This window comes from Antrostomus carolinensis, unplaced genomic scaffold (assembly GCF_000700745.2).
Source record: "Antrostomus carolinensis isolate BGI_N321 unplaced genomic scaffold, ASM70074v2 scaffold1415, whole genome shotgun sequence".
Classification (NCBI taxonomy): Eukaryota; Metazoa; Chordata; class Aves; order Caprimulgiformes; family Caprimulgidae; genus Antrostomus; species Antrostomus carolinensis.
In genome coordinates this window covers 60,060-82,295 of record NW_010318294.1, presented here as the reverse complement: position 1 = coordinate 82,295, position 22,236 = coordinate 60,060, and the positions used below count along the sequence as shown (strand labels likewise).

At 42.1% G+C, this 22,236-nt stretch overlaps 1 protein-coding gene across 1 annotated transcript in view; it reads right to left on the bottom strand.

Moving 5' to 3' along the window:
• Positions 1-12,613, bottom strand: part of CELF4 (CUGBP Elav-like family member 4) — an 80,699-nt gene extending 68,086 nt beyond the window's left edge. Inside the window, exons 1-2 of the mRNA XM_010168825.1 lie at positions 12,490-12,613; positions 7,617-7,696 (exon numbers count right to left, since the gene is read on the bottom strand). Of these exons, the coding sequence (XP_010167127.1) occupies positions 7,617-7,696; positions 12,490-12,595 (186 nt within the window). The 5' untranslated portion in view covers positions 12,596-12,613. The remainder of the gene's footprint in view (positions 1-7,616; positions 7,697-12,489) is intronic.
• Between the last annotated feature and the right edge of the window lie 9,623 nt (positions 12,614-22,236).

Genomic DNA, 22,236 nt, shown 5'->3' with positions numbered 1-22,236 from the left:
ACAGAGGCTGCTCTGTTCCTGTTAATTTTCACAGTGCAGCTGTCAGCGGGTCTGTAAATAGTACTCTGCGAAGCCAACACTTCCTATCCACACATCAACCATTCAATTAACAGAAGAACAGAAGAAGGAAATAAAGTGCACCACAGCCTTCTATCACGGCTTTGATGTTTCCCAGCAATTTATGAAAGTGTACACAAATCTAATTACAAGCCCCACTGCTTCCCATTTACATGGAGCTCCTCAAGTTCAGAGCTGTTTATATCAAAATAATTGTTAAAAATACCTCAGTTGATCTACAGCATTGTGGCCCCCCACTCACCGAAGCCGCCACGCTGCTCCTCCCAGGGAGTTTCTGCCGACTCAGCGTTTTGGTGCCAGCATGCACACATAATAACAGATGCTTCCCCGCTGTTCGGCAAGCGAGGCACCCAGGCTACAACTTCATCATGCCCACAAAGGCCTATTTTCTTTCTTTCCTCCACCTGCTCAGGGCTCTTTCTGCAGACTCTCACTGCTTTCTCTTCCATCCCTAATTCACCTAAATATTCCTCTGCTGTGTTGACAGGGGGTGAGAACATCTGCTTGGCCAGTTTCTGTAATGGGACTGTGTCTGAAGGCAACTTCACAGTGCCTGGTAAAGTTGTAACTGCACTGTAGGAATGCACAGCAATAATAATAGCAGTCATAAATGTGAGCTGGGGTTGGTTTCTTTGATGGGGTGTCTGGGCATCCAAAACCAGGAAGATGAGAATCAATGCCTTATTTGTCATGAGTTTGAAAGAGGGACACTGAACATAATATACTTACAATGGCACTTGTTGCTTGGGGCAATTTTTGCTAACCTCATGTTTAAGTAACTCTCACTTGGCAAACAGGTGAAAAATTCCTCCAGCTTAATTAATGGAAAAAGCATCTTGTGGTATGAGAGGGCAGATAATAGAGGCTAATAGATAAACTACTGACCTGTCAGCGTCACCTCTGTGCCTGGGAAGATCAGGGAACAGATGCTTCTAGAAGCTATGCTAAGGCACATGGAGGACAGGGAGGTGATTTGAGACAACCAGCATGGCTTCACCAAGGGAAAGTCTGCCTGACCAACCTAGTGGCCTTCTATGATGGAGTGACTACCTCAGTGGACAAGAGAAGAGCTACAAATATTGTATATCTGAAATTCTGTAAGGCCTTTGACACGATCCCCCACAACATCCTTCTTTCTAAATTGGAAATATATAGTTTTGATGGGTGGACTGTTCAGTGGATGAGGAATTGGTTGGATGATTGTATCTAGAGGCTAGTGGTCAATGGCCCAATGTCCAGATGGAGATCCATGACAAGTAGGTGTCCCTCAGGGGTCTGTATTGAGACCAGTGCTGTTTAATATCTTCATCAGTGACATAGACAGTGGGATTGAGTGCATCCTCTGCAAGTTTACTGATGACATCACTCTGAGTGGCATGGTTGACATGCCTGAGGGATGGGATGCCATCCAGAGGGACCTGGACAAGCTCAAGAATTGGACCTATGTGGACTTCATGAGGTCCAACAAAGCCAAGTGCAAGGTTCTGCACCTGGGTTGTGGCAATCCCCAGTATCAATACAGGCTGGAGGATGAAGACATTGAGAGCAGCCCTGCAGAGAAGGACTTGGGGGTACTGGTGGATGAAAAGTTGGACATGAGCTGAATATGTGCACTCACCACCCAGCAGGGCAACCACATCCTGGGCTGTAACAAAAGAAGTGTGGCCAGCAGGTTGATGGAGGTGATTCTGCCCCTCTACTCCACCCTGGTGAGACCCCACCTGCAGTGCTGCATCCAGCTCTGGAGTCCTCAACACAGGAAAGACATGGACCTGCTGGAGAGGTTCTAGAGGAGGGCCATAAAAATGATCAGAGGGCTGGAACACCTCTGCTGTGAAGAAAGACTGAGAGAGTTGCGATTGTTCAGCCTGGAGAAGAGAAGGCTCTAGGAAGAAGAAAGACCGGGACAAAGGACAAGGACAATGTTTTTAAACTAAAAGAGGGTAGATTCAAGCTAGATATAAAGAAGAAATTTTTTACAATGAGGGCGGTGAAACACTGGCCCAGGTTACCCAGAGAGGTTGTAGACACCCCATCCCTGGAAACATTCAAGATCAGGCTGGAGGGGACTCTGAGGAACCTGATCTACCTGAAGATGTTCCTTCTCATTGCAGGGAGGTTGAACTAGATTACCTTTAAAGGTCCCTTCCAAGCTACACCGTTGTATGATAGCACACTGTATAAAGAAAGAAGAGAATCCTTTCATCTGACTATTAATTGTGTTTGACTAGGAATTTCAGTGCTATGGGTGGACTTCCAAAGAACATGGTGTGCAGAGGCTGAAAGTCAACCCTGTTCAAGGCATTATGCTATTTATATTTTCTTGATTAATAAAAAACCTATTAAATAAAACAACTAGAAATCTAATAGGTCTGTCACTTAAGAAAACTAAGCAATAATTGTAAAATTTGTTATAGGTGGTTCCTGAACAGAGATTTGAAGTTGTTTTTGTCATTTGTGTTTATAAGCCCCCAAGTTAACAAAGTTTTGGGTTGCAGTATTTTTTTTTTTTTTTAAAGTTAAACTAAGTTGAATCTTTTTCTGAAAGGCAGACATCTGTTCAGTGCTTGCATCCAAATCTCACATTTTCCTTTCTTTTCACAAAACCAAAGTTTCCATTAGAAAAGTAATTTTCATGGAAGTGGTTCAGCAAGGCGTAGATAGACTTAGGATGCTATCGCCTGGATGCAGAAGAGATGTGCTTTGACCAATCTGCTGCAGACTTCTATAGAAAAACAAAAGAGGATTTGGCCTGTGTGGTGGAGGAAGTCATTTTACAGGTTCTGGAGGTCTTAATGGCCTTAAATTTCATTAATTAAAGAAAGAAATAGAATGAATGTAGTTCTATGACTAGTATGTTAGGAAAGTTCACAGTACACCTAATGGATGAGGAGTCAGAGGACTCGAATGTGGGATTGTCTGGTTTCTGACTCCCAAATTGCTTTAGTTGGGGAGCAAACAGCTAGAACAGGATTCAGCTCCCCTTGCATTGGATATGAAGTTAGGTGCCCATGCTTAAGCTGCACTCTCAGCGGGGATGCAAATGCCTCCATGGCTCAGTCAGGTAATCTTAAATGACATGTCTGAGCTATATGGGAGGAATCACCACCAGACAAGAGGTAAAGTGAACATTTTTAATATCTGACTTGTAAGTGGCTAATATTAGGTGGTATAGAGTCACCCTAGACCTTTAGCTCCAGCAAGATCACTGTGGCAGCAACAAGTCCACCAGAAGGATTTCAGGGTGGCAAGGGCGTGTCACTGGTGAGCAAATGCAGTTGTAGATTCTGAGATATCTGCAGGAAGCAACTGTTTTTAGCTCCTGTTTTTAAGCACTATGGATGCTTAAAAATCCACATCCACATTCTAACTTGTACTTCAAGTGAAGACTCACTATTTTGGAACTGGCAGACCATAGGAATCCGACACCTAAAATTAGCTAAAAAGCATACTTCTATTTGGTTTTGGTTTGACAGGTTTCAAAATCTATTTCTGTAAAATAAAAATCCTCCAGAGGCATCTATTTCTCTCTATTGATTATAATAGAAACTTAGATGGCAGACACTTAGATGACAAACTTAGACATAGTTCCTTAGCTTCTGGATGTCTCAAATTAGGTGAGATGAGTCCCACTTCAGGTATTCAGTCTCATGATGTTATGGGGATCTCCATTATAATTAATGAAAAGGACCAGCATGTGCAAAAGGTGATGTAGCCCATCCTAGCACAGATAGATAATGGGAAAAATGCACAAATTTCTAGAAATCTCTACCTCTCTCTCCTTCCTGTAGGAATCCTAGAAGATATTTAGACTAATGTTAAAGCTAAATCATATGAATCAAACTCTTCACTTCATCTCACCACTATGCAGAAAATGTAGATAACAGTACTGTTCTACCCTTTCCAGGAATTAATTCATAACAAAAGAAATTCTGAGGTGCCACAGCAGGTGAGATGGTGAAAAACATGGAACAATAGTATAGTTTTTAATCCTGTGTACTTTCTGGGTAGGATAAAGGCTGCTGCAACTTAAGGATGCATAATGAAGCCTGTAGGAGAGTTTATTCTGTGTGGGCAGATGGACAAGGCTGTATCTTAGATGTGTTAGATGTGTTGTGTAGAACGACTCTTTAATATTTGGCTGTCACCTGGATATGAAAACATGGAGAGAAGGAGAAAACCAAGCTGAAGATGATGCCTAGGTAGGAGCATGACTGACAGGTGGGATGATAATGTTATCCACAGTGGTTGAGAATGGAGGTGGAGGAGAGAGGAGACAGGGTTTGAGAGGAAAAGTTCAAGAGCTCTCTTTTATACATATTGAGCTTGATCTGACAGCTCGACATCCACTAGGAGATGCTGGAAAGACAGGCAGAGATTTTAGTTTGGACAGGAGTCATTCCTGCAGTAGAGAAGTTAGAACTGCAAGATGTCACTATAGAAATAGCTGAATTTGTGTTGGTGGATAAGGCTGCTAGGGACAAGGCTTGGATGAGGAAGGAAAGAGAATCATGTGAAGAAACGTGTTTATGACCCCATATGGACAGGGAAGAGAGACAGGAGGGAACAGAGTAACCAAAGCTAAAAGTACAGGGCATATATATAAATACATAATAAATACATGCAAAACTACCTGAAAATTATGATCTCTTATAAAGGAGGACATGAAGGTCCAGTAAAACACTAGCATCAAGCTGATGAGTTGATAGGCAATATGATTTAAGAAGACCCCCAAAAGCTCTCTTCGCAGGCAGATACAGAAGGCCTGCTCAAAAGTAAGGGATTTTGGCAAAGTTATTTCTAAAAGCTGTCAATTGTGTGAAAATTGGAAAGCTATAGACCTGTTTGTTGAGCCCTTAGGAGAAACAAGCACCTTGCATAGAGAAGTGGGCTTGTGATAGTGATGGTCAGGCACCTGTCCAAGGAAAGGTTAATTAAAAAAAAAAAAAAAAAAAAAAAAAAAAAGAACTTTCATAAAAGAAAGTTGCCTTTTGAAACTATTAGGCAACATATGTTGTGTGAACAGGAAGTCACAGTAGAGCAATAATCCTGACAGCTGTGGAGAAACAGGAGTCTGCTGCAGGAACGAATGGCTCGAGACCTGACAAGAATGATGACGGATGCCCCGTTGGTAGTACACGAGGACAAGGCAAGAGACGTTTAAATTGGCTGAACCACAGGAACAACTTTGAGTTGACATCGCACCTGGAAAAATGAAGCCAGTCGTAATGGTAAGAGAAATGGGGGACACATACACGACTGAAGGAAGATGGCAGCAATGCACCCCTCCTTTCCAAGGACGAGGACTACACTGCCATCTCACCACGAGGTGGCTGCATTTCTCTGTGAACATCCAAGCCCTGAAAGAAGCTGCACACCCTGAAGCACCATGAAAATGCAATGGGAACAGAGATCAGTTGCAGGATTTGGCCCATTTCATTCAAAGCACTTTAAAAATTTTGAGGGCCTGTGGGCAAAACAGTATGGACTCTATGTCTTGATCAAGTGGTGGACAGGTCCTCACTAGTCTGCCGAGCTATGGTAACTGCCTGTGTATATGCTCATAGCTCATGGGAGGTACAAGGCAATGCCTTAGCTTAACTTAATAACTTAGCTAATAATTAAGAGGATGAAATTAATAATTTTCTATTTGCTTTTCCTGTGAACTAAGAGTAGGTATGTGGACTGCTGCTGAAGTTCAGACAATTGATGGAAACTTGTCAAGCCATGGAACTTGATTATGAGGCTGATATGTGCATTATTAAGGGTTAAATTGTAATGCTTTTTCAGATGCTTAGAACAGGTTATTCAAGAACATTTCCATAACAGGGACTTGAGTCAAATAAATCAACAAGAAAAATGGTCCACTAAAAATCTGACCCATGAAATGGCCAGATTCTTCATTGTTTTGTACATCCTAAGCTCAGCTCGTGTCAGCAGGATGGAACAGAAATTTACTCCCAAGTGGTTGAGAGATGAGTATTTTTTTCTTATTTAAAGTGTGGTGAAAGTATGAAGGATAAGGATATTTTGGGTACACTAGATCTAGACAAAATCTTCAACTCTCCTTGGGTTTTGTCTGTTTTATCCTGTCAACCTCTCACTGTCACATGAGTTTGCAAGATGTTTTGGGCCAGGGACTGACTTTTTATTACACCTTTTTCTGGTACCGTACCCTATGGAACTGCAATTCCTGATGTCAGACACTATCACTTTGGGTCAAATTTTGAAAGAAAGTCATTTAAAGTACCTCTTTGACCTGTCTTAGGAAAGACACCCATAATGTTTCAATATGGGATATCAGCATCAAGCCCAACATCTGGTTTTGTTAAAAAGAAGAGACTCCTAAAGGTATCGTAATACTTCAAACGATTGAGACTCCCATCATTAAGCAGATTTTTTTCAATAGTGTCACTGATAAACATGTATCATTTTTAAACTGATTTGTCTAAAATGAGGTTCCAAAAACTGAGATCTTGATGATTTGCTACTTTTAGAAACCTTTTCCCCTGTAAAGAATTTTCCATTTTTGTCCCTCCAAAGATCTAGAGACAATCTGCCAGGCCCACTTTAAACTTATTTGGATAAATTAATTAATTTATATTGAAGTCTTTTGCTGAAAGGGGTATTTTACACTCTTAAATATTTTTTATTGAGCTTTCCTGTATCCTTTCCAAGTTGTTGGCATACTTCTTAGCCTTTCATGATTTACACTGTGAATAATTAATAATAAAAATAATATACTATTATAATAAACCAAAACATGTCAGACCAGTAGAACTTTACTTGCTGACAGTAGAATGCCTTACATTCCTCTGGATCTGTGTGATGGTGTACAAATATAATTTTGCATAGAATATACATCTCAATTTTTACTTTCTTGAACTATCAGGCTAAAAACCTCATATTGTTAGATATTTGTCCTAGTGGAATGATCTCTCAAATATTTCCTGGAAGATCCAGTAGCTGGTCTGACTGTCTTTCAAAGTTTGGATGTAAGGGACCATATTTATGCTTAGGCACATTTGTAGTAGCAGTGAGGTACACATCACTGTATGACTTGTCTCTAGCCTCTAGTGCCATCACGTGACAATGCTGCTCTCTGCTGAATGCTGGTAAAAAAGTTCTTTGCCCCTCACCTAGAGGCAGGGACTCTTTGGGGACGGGAAAAAAGAGAAGCCCTTAGACACAAGTTTCTACTTAATTCATCCCTCTGAAACTTGAAAGGTTGCAGTCATGGTGAGTTTGACCCGAAGATTTTGGCATCTGTGAACCATCTATCTTTTTTTCAGGTCATCAAAATTGCTGGAGAGAGAACACAGCACCCCTTGGGGTTCTGTGCCTGTGTGAAATGATAGTGTCATTCTGGCCTTTCCACTGATGAGTTAAGCACACCCAAGGTCCTGCATGCTTGAGCTGCTATCCATCCTTCCCGAAAGATTTGTTGCAGAGAATAGATAAATCATCCCTTTCCCTCAATCAGGCCACCGGGCAGCAAAGGACCAGTCCTCACTTGGCCACGTTACAGAGCTACTCACCGGCATTGTCTGGCTGCCATGCAAGGCATTGATGGCTGCTTGGGCCTCGGCATGTGAAGAGTATTTCACAAATGCACACCCTGGAAGAGGAAAAAGAAGAACATAAGAAAGGTTGCATGGATACCATGAAAGGCCATGTAGCTGAGTTTCCTGTCCTCATAACTGGCCAATAAACAGGGTTATGGAGAAAGTTTAACAAGCAAATGTGCTCTTGGCTATTCCTTTCCAAAGTCAAGTTCTCGGCAGCCTGAGGCCCAGCTAAGGCAAAGCTGCATCCAGAATTCTTACACTGCTTGTAATGGGCACAAATGGACATAAACTTAGCAAGTACATTTATAATCCGCTCGTGTTTTGACCTCCACAGCTTCCCACGTCAGACTACTGCACAATTTTACACACAATTTATTGGGTGAAAATGAATTTCCTTTTATTTATATTGGACATAATGCTGAATGCTCCTCCCTCTGGTGTTATGAGAAACAGTAAGTAATTGTGTAAAAGGTATCAGAAAGCTGCATGTACTTGTTACAAGCAACCACAGGACAGCTGTAAAGAAGGCATTCAGGTTATTCTAAATCCTCAAGGTACCTTATCATATCATCATCTGGTAGAGATGTATGACAGACTGCTCAGAGCTTGTCTTGGCAACTTTGGTCTGAGAAAGCATGAGAGAAATTCTGATGAAGAAACATGAGTAGGAGGGATCCACATGTGACGGCTGCCATCTTGCTACCACCAAAATTTGAACCTTGGTCTTTCATAGGTGCAGAGCCATTGCCTGTATAAGTGTTCTCTGGACACCAGGAAAATCCAGGCAGTGCTTCCCCAGCCTGCATTGCCACGTGAGGAATCTCACACTGAGCTCTTACATAAGGTTTTAGGGCAGAAAGGTGCATTTATGAATATGTGCCAGAGTGCAGAAATGATCAGCACTTCAAAGGGTCACATGCACCACTACAGTGGGGGAAAGTATTGCTAACACTCTTAGCTACAAGCAAACTGACTCAGAGAGAGGAAGAGTAATTTCCATACGCTAAGGTGTATTTTGGAACAGACTGGGAGAGATCTGAGAAGTTCTGTCTTCCTTCCTCTTCTATTACTACTAAAGACTTTTGAGATTTTAATCAATTTGCAAAGCCCTAGCTGTTTCCCTGAAGGGGTGCAGATCACTGCACAGGAGGTGCCAGTCCCAACAATGGGACAGCTCTCCTTTATTGCCTTTACAACACCTTCAGACAGTCCACATACTCTTATGAATCCATAGAGTCCAGGGTGAAAAGTGCAGTGTTGGAACACTCCGTTTGCAAACTAGAAGAATGAGCCCCAAAGGTCCCCAAAATCATCACTGCAGGCTGATAGAAGTAAGATTGAAGAAAGCAGTGATAGCCCCTTCTAAAAATAAGACACACATATGAAATTAGCTTACAGTTAGGAGCTCTTCACTTTACATTATCCCCTCAGCAGTGTGTGCAGACTGTATTTCAGGAAAAGCACAACAATTGCTGCTAATAGTTGGATCTAATTTATAAGGAGCTGAGAGCAGACAATAATGAGAAAATGAGATAGATAAACTTCAGCTGGAAACAATAGGGATCAATTATGACATAATCACAGCCCAGCATTCCCGGGCTCCTGAGATACTGTGCCTTCCTCTTCATTAATCAGAGATAATCCAGAATTAGGGTGTTTAATTATTTGCAGAGATTGTTTTGTACTTTCTGCCTCTAAAAAGAAGATGCTGATTAGCAAATACACAAAAGCTTTTTAGCTCCAGTCACCCATTACATTTGGAGCAGGATTTTTGGCTGCAGTGTTGCTGTCATGTTGAAGGCTTCACTCTCTTCAGGTGAAATTCACTCCTGTGATGAGGAACCTGATGGATCAGTGGAGCTGGATAAAGGTGGGAATGAAAGGAGAAGCAAGCATTTGTCTTGTTTAATGCCTAAGATGCTAATGAGAGCTGTCCTACTGCTTCCAGTAGGCTTGGGTTAGCAGAACAAGTGAAAACTCAGCTTTCACTGGTACACGGTGGTAAGGCAATAACAGAGATCCCAACATTTTGGCCCTTCTGTTTGTATGTTCAGTGGGATGGCTTCTGTACAAAATATCAAAAATATAATCTTCTTTCCCACCTTTTTCACTGGAATTGACTCCAGTACCTCATGAGCTGAGGACGAGTCATGCCACCCTCTGCAGAACAACACTGTCCCACTGACAGGAGTAGATGTGGAGTTTAAAGGGATTTTGACACACAGGGAGAAATATAATCTGTGCTGAACAGGGAGAAACATGTGCTCAAATGTTTTTTCTTTCCTTATTTCCAGATTATAGAGCTGAAAGGGCTGCTCTGGCTGTCTTGTCAGCATAGGGGAGACTGCAGAGTCAGGGCTTAAGGTTATAATTGCAGAGGGTGTTAAGACTCCTCTTGTGGAACTTCTGGTGCTGTGGGAAATCTTTATTTTCTGAGTTACTGAAGTAGACAACTGCTGAATGGAGAGAAAAAAAAAAAAAAAAAAGGGGGGGGGTTAGGGGGAAAAGGGAGGAAAAAAAAGAAGTTATCCAGAGGGACCCACTGCACTCCTGGTTGCACACTGGTGAGCTTTACCCAGAGGGGTACAGCAAGGCTCTTTCCTCTCCCACCTCATCCAGGAGAGACAGGCTGTGCTTTTCCCTTCAGGGAGAGAAATGCTTCAGTCTCAACTCTTCTGCTACCTCTTTGCATGCTCCAGACACCATCTCACTTATGCAGGACGTATTTCTGTGAAGGGCATGAGTCATGGCTCAGGACATCACTTATGGCTTCAGGCAAGGTTCAGGCAGCTTTCCACCTGTGACTGGACTGTGGTGGTGTTCAGGTTGGAAACTGAGATCTACCTCTCAGAGCACTGCTTGTGTTGAGGTACCTGGAGGACTTAGAGGTTCACCACAGGGATGCATTGTAGGGCTTCAAATAATGGGTTGGGTAGGGTTGAAGTCTATGGGATCTGATCGCTATCTGGCACTTAGACAATCTGCTTAAATCTCAATTTAGATGGAATTTAATCCTTATGGGTTTTACCCAAAACAAGTAGCTCACAAGCAATGTGTGTCACATGTTGGTTTCTAACAGATGGAAAACATTACAGACTAGGAATAACTTTGTAGGAGTTGTGGTTTACCTGACTGTCTCCTAAGATAAGGGCACTAGCCTTAAGTTTTCTTCTGGATTGACTGTTCTGTGTGAGTGTGTGCGTGTATGTAACTCTGTGTGTGTAAATTAGGAGCTTCACATTCTCAGTAAATAGCACCAGCAAATGGAAGCTGGTAATATTAACTCTGTCAAGGCTCAGTATTGATCCTGAGCAGCTCAGTGAAATGCAAGCCTGAGACTGCAGCCTGCTGGCACTAATAATTAAACTGGTTAGCAATATGGAGCTGCCACTCAGATTCAGACTTATAATGAAATTGTTTAAGGGGGAAAAAAAAAAAAAAATAAAGAGAGGGAGAGAGAAAGTATGAATAAAAGTCTAGGGGTTGGATCTCCTTTGGAACCTGTTCCTTACAGATCTCAGACATTATTGCCTTTGTTATTACTCTGTTTAACTCCTTTGTCATTAGATTTTTTTCTGTACAATTCCAAGTGGAGGCAGACTATTTTTTTTCCTTTTTATTTTCTCCTTGATTTGTTCAGTAAATGGAGTGCTTAATTGCCTACCATTATGATGGCTGGAGTTCTTCTAGGCCAACCTTGCCTATCACTTTCCAGTGAGGCAGCCCCTGTCTTTGGATGTCATGAAACTAAAGTAGCCATACTATTGAAGAAAGGTGCCCTCAGTTTGTATTCAGTCATTTGTATCAGGAAAGCTGAGTTTTGCTGACTTATATCAAACAGCTGCACTATAATACTGGTGTGAAGTCTTTTTTGGCCGACAGTATTTTTAAAGAATAGCAATATCTTTCACAGTATCACTGTGATTTGATTTTTTGTGCCTCCTTGTTGCAAAAATATGCTGGTTGGTGTCGTCACATGTCAGAATATCCAGTGAGATATGAACTGTGTCAGTAGGACTGGTCTCTTCTCTGGTGCTGCACATTCCAGCACAGTTTATGATATATTATACGCAGATAAATATTTAATGTACACATTATACTGTCAAGAGAAGAGGGCTTCCTATTCAAATTGAAGTTACTTTGTCTAGAGAGTGACAGGAAAAAAAAAAGAATGACCCTCACATTCAAGAGAGAATCTTCATTCTTACACCTAGGCTGTAGAAGAGGATCTGGTGTGCTATCCAAGTAACAAACAACACCAAAAAGTGGCAGAAGGAGGTAAGGCACCTAGTTTTGTAATAAGGCATTTGTGTGTTTCAAACAGTAAATGTCTACTGCGTGTAATATTTAAATCAGCACTTCAACCCTTGGAATTATGATCACTGTCTGGTGTGTATCTATGTAAAGACCAGCTGAAGAAGGGGAAGACCTGGGTCTGGTGAGTGAGAAATAAGCAGAGATGGTGGTGGCTGCTGAGCCAAGATGTAAAGTTGGAACCTTGGCTTTGTTTACAGAAACAATGGGTCTGTTCAACAATGTGGGAAGAACACATTTAGAGCAAATGTAAGTGTTTTGTGTTCCGGACAAGAGGCTGTGCCCTGCAAACAGTATTAGGCATCAGTTTGCATGCGGCTCATTGGGAGAATGCATTTTTAACTGCAGTCAGCTTTTTTTTCTCATGCAAGAGCAGACAGTGACCAGCAAAGAAATGGCCTCCCTTGGCAAATGTGGCCCCTCCTAATCTAAGAGATGCTGTCCTGGTGGCTACCTAGTGACTTTGCTGTGCCAGAAAATGATACATATGCTGAGACCGGATCTAGCTTGACACAAGCCATCACCTTACCTTTGCTGTTGCCATCCGGTCCCCGAAGGATTGTGCACTCTTCAATGTTGCCAAATGCCTCGAATAGCCTGCGCACGTCGTCCTCTGACTGCTGCTTATTGAGCATGCCCACAAAGAGTTTTCTATCTTCTGGAACAAAATAAAGAGATGCTTACCATATTTCAGGAGGGATGTGAAAGCCAGGATGGCTTAGTATCACATGCAAAACAAACATTGAGGTGACATATTTCAGAAGCTGCTAGTCTTTTCAGGTGTCTGGCTCAAAAAACCTTAATAGCATCTGACTTTCAATGAGTACTTGAAAATAATTTGGCAATATAAAAAAATAAACAAACTAAACACACAAAAAACTACTCCCAAAACCCGTAAAGGTTTGGTTATATGTAAAATATTTAGCTGCTTCTCAAAATCTAGGCACCAAAGCCTTCCAAGGCAGCTTTTCCTGATCGATTTTTGCAGTCAGCTTGCAGCAACTGAAATGACAACATTGCTCAGACTGCGATCCAAGAGGAATGTGGATAAAGATAGCATGTAGAAATAAAGTCCAAATGAAAAATAACATAAGTTAGTAGCCCTCGCAATACTAAATAAGTTGCAGGAAAAAAAATGTTTAACATAAGCTGTTCTAAATCAGGATATAACGGAAGCCACAGCCTGAAAACGGAGATTTGTCATTCATACCCACTCACAGACACATACCTACAAGTTTGGATGATTTTTTAAATGTATATTTTAAAGCTTATTTGAAATAACCCAAAGCTTTTGAAGCATATATTGTTTTTTGAAACATTAAGTTAACTTATGTGATTACTAATATCTGAGTTAGCTCAAGCAGGTGGTATTTCATGTCAAGGAAGGACATGGTCTGCTAGTAGATAATTGTATTTTGAACAAGGAAGGCTTGTATAGAGATATATATATATACACCAAGTATGGGGATCTTCAGTCCAGAAGAAAACACCTTCAGAAAATGTTGGTGGAAACAGACCAAATTAATAATTGCTGGATTGATAGAAAGATCTCAGAGGGCACTGAGTGATGTCTATAGATCAGGTTTATATTCAGAGACTAGTACCATTACAGCAAGGAAAAAAAAAAAAAAAAAATTTACATAGTTTACAATGTGTATGTAAACAGGCCATTTGCACATGATTCATAAATGTCTTATTTATCATTCATTAAGCACTATGTAAATGTGTGAACCAAAAGATTTTTTCACAGCAGTTTATGGAGCAGATGTAACCAATTTGAATAAATATATGTAAATAAATAAATAAATTGATTTTTAAATGTATTTATTTTTAATGCACATGTTAACCTAAAGCTGAACAAAACATTTATTTGTGACAACGCTTTTCTGGCTGACTAATTGGGCAATTTATGGCACTTTTGTTCACTGACAAATCATTGGTGTAGCCAATCTCTTCTGCTTCAACAAGTGTTTGATCAAAATTCCCCTCTCCAAGATACACCTGCAAATTGGCAAATTACTTTATAGCCTTGGATGAGGATAATTTTTCATGCAGTGGATATCGAGTGAGGATATTAGGAGCTTTCAGTCCTGCAGTTGAGTTATCCATGTGAATGAAAATTGTATTGCCCACAAAAAATGAGAAGTTATGCTTCCTTCAGTTAGGCTTGTAGGAAAAATAGGTTGAGGAGGGTACATGTGCATTTCTGATACGGAAGAAAAATAGAAATAGCCTTCTGATAGATATGTTAAAGCAAGAAATATGCCTACTTTATGTATAAATTGATTAAACAGAGGGACTTTTTGAGGTCTTTGCTAGTAACAAAAAGTTCAGGGTTTAATGATGCATAAAGCCCTAACTAACACTGTGTAGGTTGTCCCTGCCTCAAGAAAAGGTGCTTTGGACATCTGAAAGCTTTGTTTTCTTGATGGCCAAACTAACCTGCAAAAGAGACTCCCAGAGGTGATGTATAAGCCTTAGAGAGGCAGCTACTGAAATTGAGTACATGATCTGTGGGGCACCTTTCAGTCTAGGGGTAGACAAAGCCTTGGAGAAAGCGTCTAGTCCAGACGCCAATGATTTTCCAGATATTGGAGGAAAACCCACCCAGCGAATAAGACCAGCTGTCCTGGAAGACGACAGATATTTTAGGAAGAGGGCAGAGCAGTGAGAATGAACTGGGAAAGCCACTGGCAATAGGGTTTGCCTAGAAAGTTTGTGTCTAGTAAATACTTTCAGCACAGAGGAAGTGTTTGTTATATTGTACTTTATACAGTTTCTCCTGTTTCAAATAAGCTGCATCAGCAAAAGCACTCCTATAACTGTGTAACTGTATTTTCACCAGGCTTTTTGCTAATATAAATGTATCATTAAAAAAAAATCACATCCCTCCTCTGTCAGCAAAACTCTCTAGTGTGGAACTGGCCTGAAACTGCTTTGTCTGGTTTAGTTTATGCAAACCTAAAACCAGGTGTTTTAGGAATCACTTAACTTTTAATATTTTTTTGTTGTTGTTGTTTTTGTTTTTTAATTTTAGCTCCCTTTTCTGCATCTCTGCAAGACACTAGGAGTGGTGATGCCTGTCCCCAGAGTGGGCTGGCAGAAGATGTGGTGCTTTGGTTAGCTGCCCACAATGTGGCTGTCAGACCACCAAGAACAGGCTCTGCCAAGGGTGAGGACCACCTTCCCCAGGGGTTGCTGGTCCAGCTGCTCCAGGGAAGGTGGCATGAAGGGGCCCCCCATGGCCAGCCAGGGCTCTGCACTGCCTGGACATCACCTACAGCTCCATCTCCAAGCCAGCGCCTTGTCTCCCTCCTGAAAAAGTGTGCCTTGGGTTGTCAAGGGAATCATTTGTTACATCTGCCACTTAAAAATCTACACAATCACACACTCAGCTGATAAAAAATGAGTCAGTTTAACAAGCTTTTTTCTACGAGAGATTCTTCTAACAAAGTGCCGCATTTACCTTTCACGTCCCAGCCATGCCAGGGAGCTCAGCAGTGTTTTAACAATGTCTGTCACACATCTCTGCTGGAAATAGAGAGGGAACGGTCCAGCATCTGGGACCATTCAGCATGTTTGAGGTCTTGACTAATGAGTTTATCCTCTAATGGGCTTGAAGGAGCCTGTCACACCCCGAGTGCCCCCTCACACTGCTCTTCCAGGTCCCAAACAAAAAGCTAACATGCCATGTGCCAGAGTAACTACTTCTGCTTTGTAAATATGTCTGACAAGGCCATGAGATTTCTAGAATAAAATGAAGATAAAATGTGCTAACGTCAGTAGGATGTGTCTGAGCATGCGTGCACACTGTAAGTGCTTCCTGCCGGACTTTTCCAGCATCCTCAAATGGAGTACAGTACCTTGTTCTACCATTGACTAGTCCACTCTACATCCTGCAGAAACCAGAGGTTTAGGCTGCACACAAACCTGTCACAGTCCCCAGATCAAGGTGTCCCTGAGCTTCTGCCTGTCTGTAGGGTGTAGGGTCCATCGCTACCTCCCATGGTCCACCCATACCACCCTGCTGAGTCCTATGCTTCTTCCTCTCAGTGAGACACTACCCCAGATCCATATATCTCAGGACTTACATCTGAATTTCAGAGCACTGAGCAGACTCAGTACCCTGTGACCTCCGTTGCCAAGCTTGATGCTATCATCCTCATTTCAGATTGTGGGACTGAGGGGTGAAAAACCTTCAGATCAGGACCGCTAAGACCTGTGCCCCAGGCCAAAGTGAATACATCATTAAGAAGAACAGACACCACTGTTCTGGGGCAGAAGACATGAACAAAAAGAGGCCAGGCATGAGCCCATGATCTGGGATGCCCCCAACATGATCCGTAGACATGACTGTGTGCTCCAGTCAAAGCTGGCCAATGGCCATGGATGGCACCTCACTGTACTATCTTGTCTTTACACAACAGAGGTGGGCAGCCATGAGGAGCAGCCTGTATCTCCCTCCTATGAAGGAAATCAAGACAATGAGTTTACTTACTATGTCTAAGAACAGATGTGATGAAAACCTATTCTATGCAGCTTCCTCAAGACCATATGTAGTCATGCATCAAGTACTGACACACATCTGAGCATCTTTCCTTTGCTTTTGTCAGGAAGGGCCTGTCCAAGTTTCTGTCTATTACACACACCGAAGTGACAGTTGCAGTTTCTATCTCATGCCCAAATATTACATGTTAGTAAAAAAACCTTTCTAACCTTGCTGTAGAGGCAGCTCTTAACAGCAGCAGTCTGAGCAGTGACACTGCCCCACAGTGTAGGGGCTGAATGTGGTGTCCATATAAGCCTCTTCTGCACACTTTTTTTCTTTTCCCTCATTAGTGTTCACCCCATTATCAGTCTTTCCTTATAACCGGAGTCCATCATGCTTGCTTGGCCAATAGAAATAACCATGGACGGCTATTTCTCTGTGCTGTAGTGCTCAGAAGAGCTGAAGAGGTTTCTGCTGGTGCACCACGAAGTTTTCACCACAAGCAACCTGAGTCATTACCATAATAATAAAAATTAAGTTCAACTCAAGTCTACCACATTTTGCCGTCAACTAACAGAAACCAGTACTCTCTGTTCCTCCCAGGAAGATGGGTAGGAAGAGAATGCCCACAGCAATGGCAAACCAGAGATGTCTTCCTGGTGACATTTCCAGTATCCCCAGGAAACCAGGCTTCTCTCTTCTTGGCCATTCTGCCAGCTGCAGAGTTTTGTGCCTGTCAGGAAAAGCTGGCTGCAAGGCGTAGTGGTGAAGAAATGTAACATGCCAAATAAATACAGAGCATCTATAAATCTCCCTGGCTGTGTTTATACGAAGCCTCGGCACTTTCCCCAGTGCAAATAGGGGTTAAATTATTTCCTGTTCCATTTGTATTTGTATTTAAATGTTATGTTTCTATGATAAGCATAAGGCAGAGGTGTCAGACAGGCCCAGGCAAAGGAGACGGTGCACATGAAAGGTGAAATAATAGAGTGTTGCAAACCAAGTGCTGAGAGGAGATGGGAAGGGGGGACATAGGAGCGAGGGGGAGAAGAGGGAGGATGGTCTCTAATTAAAGAGACAGAAGGGACAATGAGATGCAGGATGTTTCACCCTCTGTGGAAAAAGAGGACAAGAACAAGAATCATAGCAATTGTGGAGGGACTAGGGGGAAATTAGGGTCACTCACAGAGAGACATGACACAGGTTTGTGTTTATCCAGATAGCTCTTGCTAATGTCTCTGTGTGCATGGGGGTACACGTAGATAAGAGCATATAAATACACTTGTGTTCTCTTATTCCTCATGCAAAACAAAGAGGTTGAATCCTCATATTAGGAGAGTGTAAGCCAGCTTTACCATCTAGAACATTGCATTCAAGGCCTTAGAAATAAAGAAGGACAGATCTACCACCTTTGTTGCCCAGGCTAATCAGGAGGGTGAACCAGAAGATCGCTACGCTCCCTTCTAACCATGAAACCCCTTATTCTAAAACCTGTGAACCTCCCTTTTTCATACCGAGTTCATTGCCAGGTTAACACACACGGACAGAGTGTGTGTTGCTTTCTGCAAGAACAAAACTGACGTTTGCATATTTCTGTATGGGAACAAACATCTTCTGTACATGTATGGTATTCACCAGATCAGCCCTCTGATGTTACTTGATGCCTTTGGCTTTCTAAGCATCAGGACCATGTTGCTGTATGGTTTCATTTTAGAAACGAGGTGCTAATTAATTCCATTATTTATATAGCTAATAATTATTTGTCTTTGCTATTATTCCCCTCCTCCCTAAACACTGCTTGCATGCACAGTGAGGGACCAGCTGCAGTACCTCAGTCCAGGCACTGGGAAGGACTTTAAGTTTACCTCATTGGCATTGCAACAGAACAAATGCTCAGCTTAGAGAAGTTTTCTGTGCAGGTGTGGGTAAGAAGAAAACGCTGTTGCATAGCACCAAGTGGCACATCTACCAAAGAGGGTGCAAGATGCAGAGTGGGTCTTCCTTGCCCACTCTGCTGACTGGTCCTCAGCAGAGATGGGGGAGGAGGCAGCACCAAGAATGTCCATCATAGAATCATAAAGTATCATTGAATGGTTTGGGCTAGGAGGGACCTTTAAAGGTCATCCAATCCAACCCTACAGCAGTGAGCAGGGACATCTTCAACCAGATCAGGTTGCTCAGAGCCCCGTCCAGCCTGACCTTGAATGTTTCCAGGGATGAGGCTTCTACCACCTCTCTGGGCAACCTGTGCCAGTCTTTCACTAACCTTATGGTAAAAAATGTCTTCCTTGTGTCTAGCACGAATCTGCTCTCTTCTAGTTTAAAACTATTGCCCCTTGTCTTACTGCTACTGCCCCTGCTAAACATACTGGACATAGTACTGCAGTTAGTGTATCTGAGTAGAGAGGCATAATCATCTCCCTCAACTTACTGGCCATGCTTCTTTTGATACAGCTCAGGGTATGGTTGGGCTGGGCCGCAAGCACATGGTGCTAGCTCATGTCTGGCTTTTCATCCACCAGTATCCCCAAGTACACGCAGTGGGATAAGGAATCTGCCAAAATCAGAGTGGTAAAAATGAGCTATAAACCTGGGTTTTTTTTGACAGTCATGGACAAGATATTCTCCTGAGGTTAAAGAAGAAAGGAGGAGCTATAGAGCAGAGGGGTGAACTGCAGGTGCCCCAATATTATCAAACCACCCCCCCTTTTGAGACACAGTGGTCTTTGCTTCCCTTAACCCACGCTAATCAGATGGATCAATAGGTTAAAAGCACGGCATTTCCTGGGGCCTGGGCTGCACATTCCCATTGCCATTTTCACAGTAGTCCTACAGCTCTGTGGTGATGATTACAGCCCTTTCCACAGGGGAAGTGATTACTAATTCTCTTGTAGCTAATTGTAAATTATCTAATTATCTTCTCCATGGTACCTTGCAAAATATATGAACCTTGTAAAATTGAGGTGTTTCAAAATTTTGAATGGGAGAAAAACCAAAAGCCCAATCCACTCTGGAAAAAACAGGAACCTACTGTTACCTAACTCCAAACAATAGCAACCAAACCCTCCTTCCACCTGCATGGGCTCCTCATTCCTCCCTTTTCACTCCTCCTCCCCATAGCAAACAACACCCACAAGGGACTAATTCTGCTGCAGGCTTTAAAATGTTTGCTGAGTTCACCTGTTCCTTGCAGCTGGGTGTTGTGGGGCATCCCTAATCACATCTTAGCAGGAGTGATTTCTTTGTGCTGATCTCTTCCCCTCCTCCGTTCCCCATTTGGTTTTACTTAACAGATCCTTTATATCCCATACGTTAACAGATATGATTGCACAGCTGCTGGTCTCTGGCTGCTGGAGACAGAGGCTTTGAGACACCCAGACTAGAGAGAATAACAGCTAATCTGAACAGCTGTGTGATGGGGACAAGCACAAATGAATACATGCCCAGGTGTGGGAGCTTAAGTCTCCTGCACAAAGAAGGAAGCCTTATCCCACAGGTGTATTATTTTCCACTGTTGCATCTAAAAACGTAGTTTGAAGGATTTCTCTTATTTAATTGCTTGGCTGTACTCTGAGCTTTGACTTGGACATGGATCCTCTATATAGAGTGAAAAAACAGCTATGTGAGAGACAGTGGGTCTTGTCTGACTCGATGTGCTGCCTCTGGCAATAGGAAGATGTGGATGACTAAGAAAGAGCAAAAAAACAGGGGAAGCAATTTTGGTAATCCCCCCAGAAATTCTCCTAGACTCCAGTGCTCTGTAGTTTAGGGACTTCTGGAGTCTACAGTGTGGTTTTTGTAGTTTTTTATTTATTTTTTTTTTTAAGATAGTTTTTGAAGTGTCTTTCTTTGATGTAATTGTTCAGTGGGATTCGAACCCATGCAAACTGTGAGCAGCCAACACATTCTGCAACAAAACCTTCTGCAGCTTAATCATGTGCTGCATTAGGAACCTCTTCTTTTTGTTTACTTTGAACATGCCACAAACTATTTTCAATAGACAGGCCCTAGATCTTGTTTTGGGAAAGGATGGAAATCACTCCTGATCCAGTTACAGAACAGTAGACCCATGAGGATATGCAAGAGCTTGGCCAGAACTCCTGCCTGTACATTTCAGACTGGTATTTCGAACTCCTGGGTCCAATCTCCAGCCATGTTTTGGATATTATGGAAGGCAAAATCACTTTTCTCTTAGAGTGATTTGTTACACTTAGTACCAGGAGATGGATGACCATATAGTTACTGTTTAAAAGTACTTAACAATATATCTCTGCCCAGGACAGCACCTTAGTAGAAATATGGGCTACATAAACTACCCAGTGCAAAAGGCAGCCTCAGTTTCCCATTCTGAAAAAAGAGTAATTGGTGCTTGCACCAAGCAAAACTAGGCATTGCTGAGGTTCCTTGATGTTTGCCACAAGACAAGAATACAGGGAGCTCTGGAAGTAATAATTAAAGGCACCTGGCTGGTGGTCAAATCTATGGCTGAACTCTCTGATGGTTTCTATCAGATTTTAGTGTCTGGATCTTCCCCAACTCCTTTTTCATGCCAGAGGAGTCCGTGGTGGGTGTAAGTCAAGGCAGGGTTTAGTTCTGAATAGAAAGCCCTGCTTTTGCAAATGACAGCAACTGTGAATCTTGGAGTCATCTTCCAGGGAGAGTATTTCATGTCCTGCAGTGGTGTGATCCCGGAAGAGAGTGCCAGAGTGATCTAGATGCATGTGTCCAAGAGAACACAGATGCTGGCTGCCGTTGGCTCTATGAACAACTGGAAATAATTTTAACATGTTGGGGTTTAACAGAACCCCAAGTCTAAGATTATGTTTTTAAACTAAATATGTCTGGATCTATTCTCTATTTATGGTGTCCTCATCCATACTACTGTTCCTGAACAGAGAGACCTACTTAACAGGGAGGTGGGAGAGGTCCTCAGTTCATGTCAACTGCTGAATCACTTCCAGAAATTGTTTGTGAAAGCAAGCATATGAGCAGGATGGATAAAGTGTAGAGCTAGGATAAAAAACAGAAGGAGATGGAGAAGACAGTTCAAACCAGGAGGGTGAATACTGTTTGGGCTTGGCTGGCCTGTGCTCCTGTAGCAAGACCCCTTGTCTACCCACACTGAAGTGGAATCTAACCTTAAACCTACAGACTCACCTGGACAGTTCAGATGGAAACACACTCAAGCTTCTTCCGTGCAGATAGATTAAGGACAAAACTTGGGCAACCGGCCAAGCATACCCTGCCATGAAGGCATAGCATAAATGACTCTTTTAACAGCAGACTCTTCTTGAAAAGCTGAGTATATTATAACCCCAAGACAAATATCAGTAGTTCTGACTTGCTGAATAGTGCTGTCACAACTGTCCATTGCCAAGAGATGCTATTCCCTGTGCAGATCTTAAATGACAGGTTTTATGGTGTTTGATATTGAGCTGGGAAAACAACTTGCAATGACCCACTTTATTAGTAGCCTTTGCTTAGGAAAGCTGGTGGTGAGAGCAGTCTAAAACCTAATGTCATACAAAGCACAAAAGCTCTGATTGATTTGCGCTTGGTGGATCATAATTCTTCCAAGTTTATTCATTATCAGAAACACCCAACTGGAATATTTCTGAGAATGATTCTTCTTAGGAAAAGGCTCAGGAGTCAAAATCTGATCTTTCTAAATTCAATATATGGCTCAAACACCCATTTTCTCTTCACCATCCTTCCAAAATAAGAAGAATATAGGAGTTCAAATAAGCCTTCCAATAACGGAAAAAAAAAAAAAAAAAAAAAAAAAAA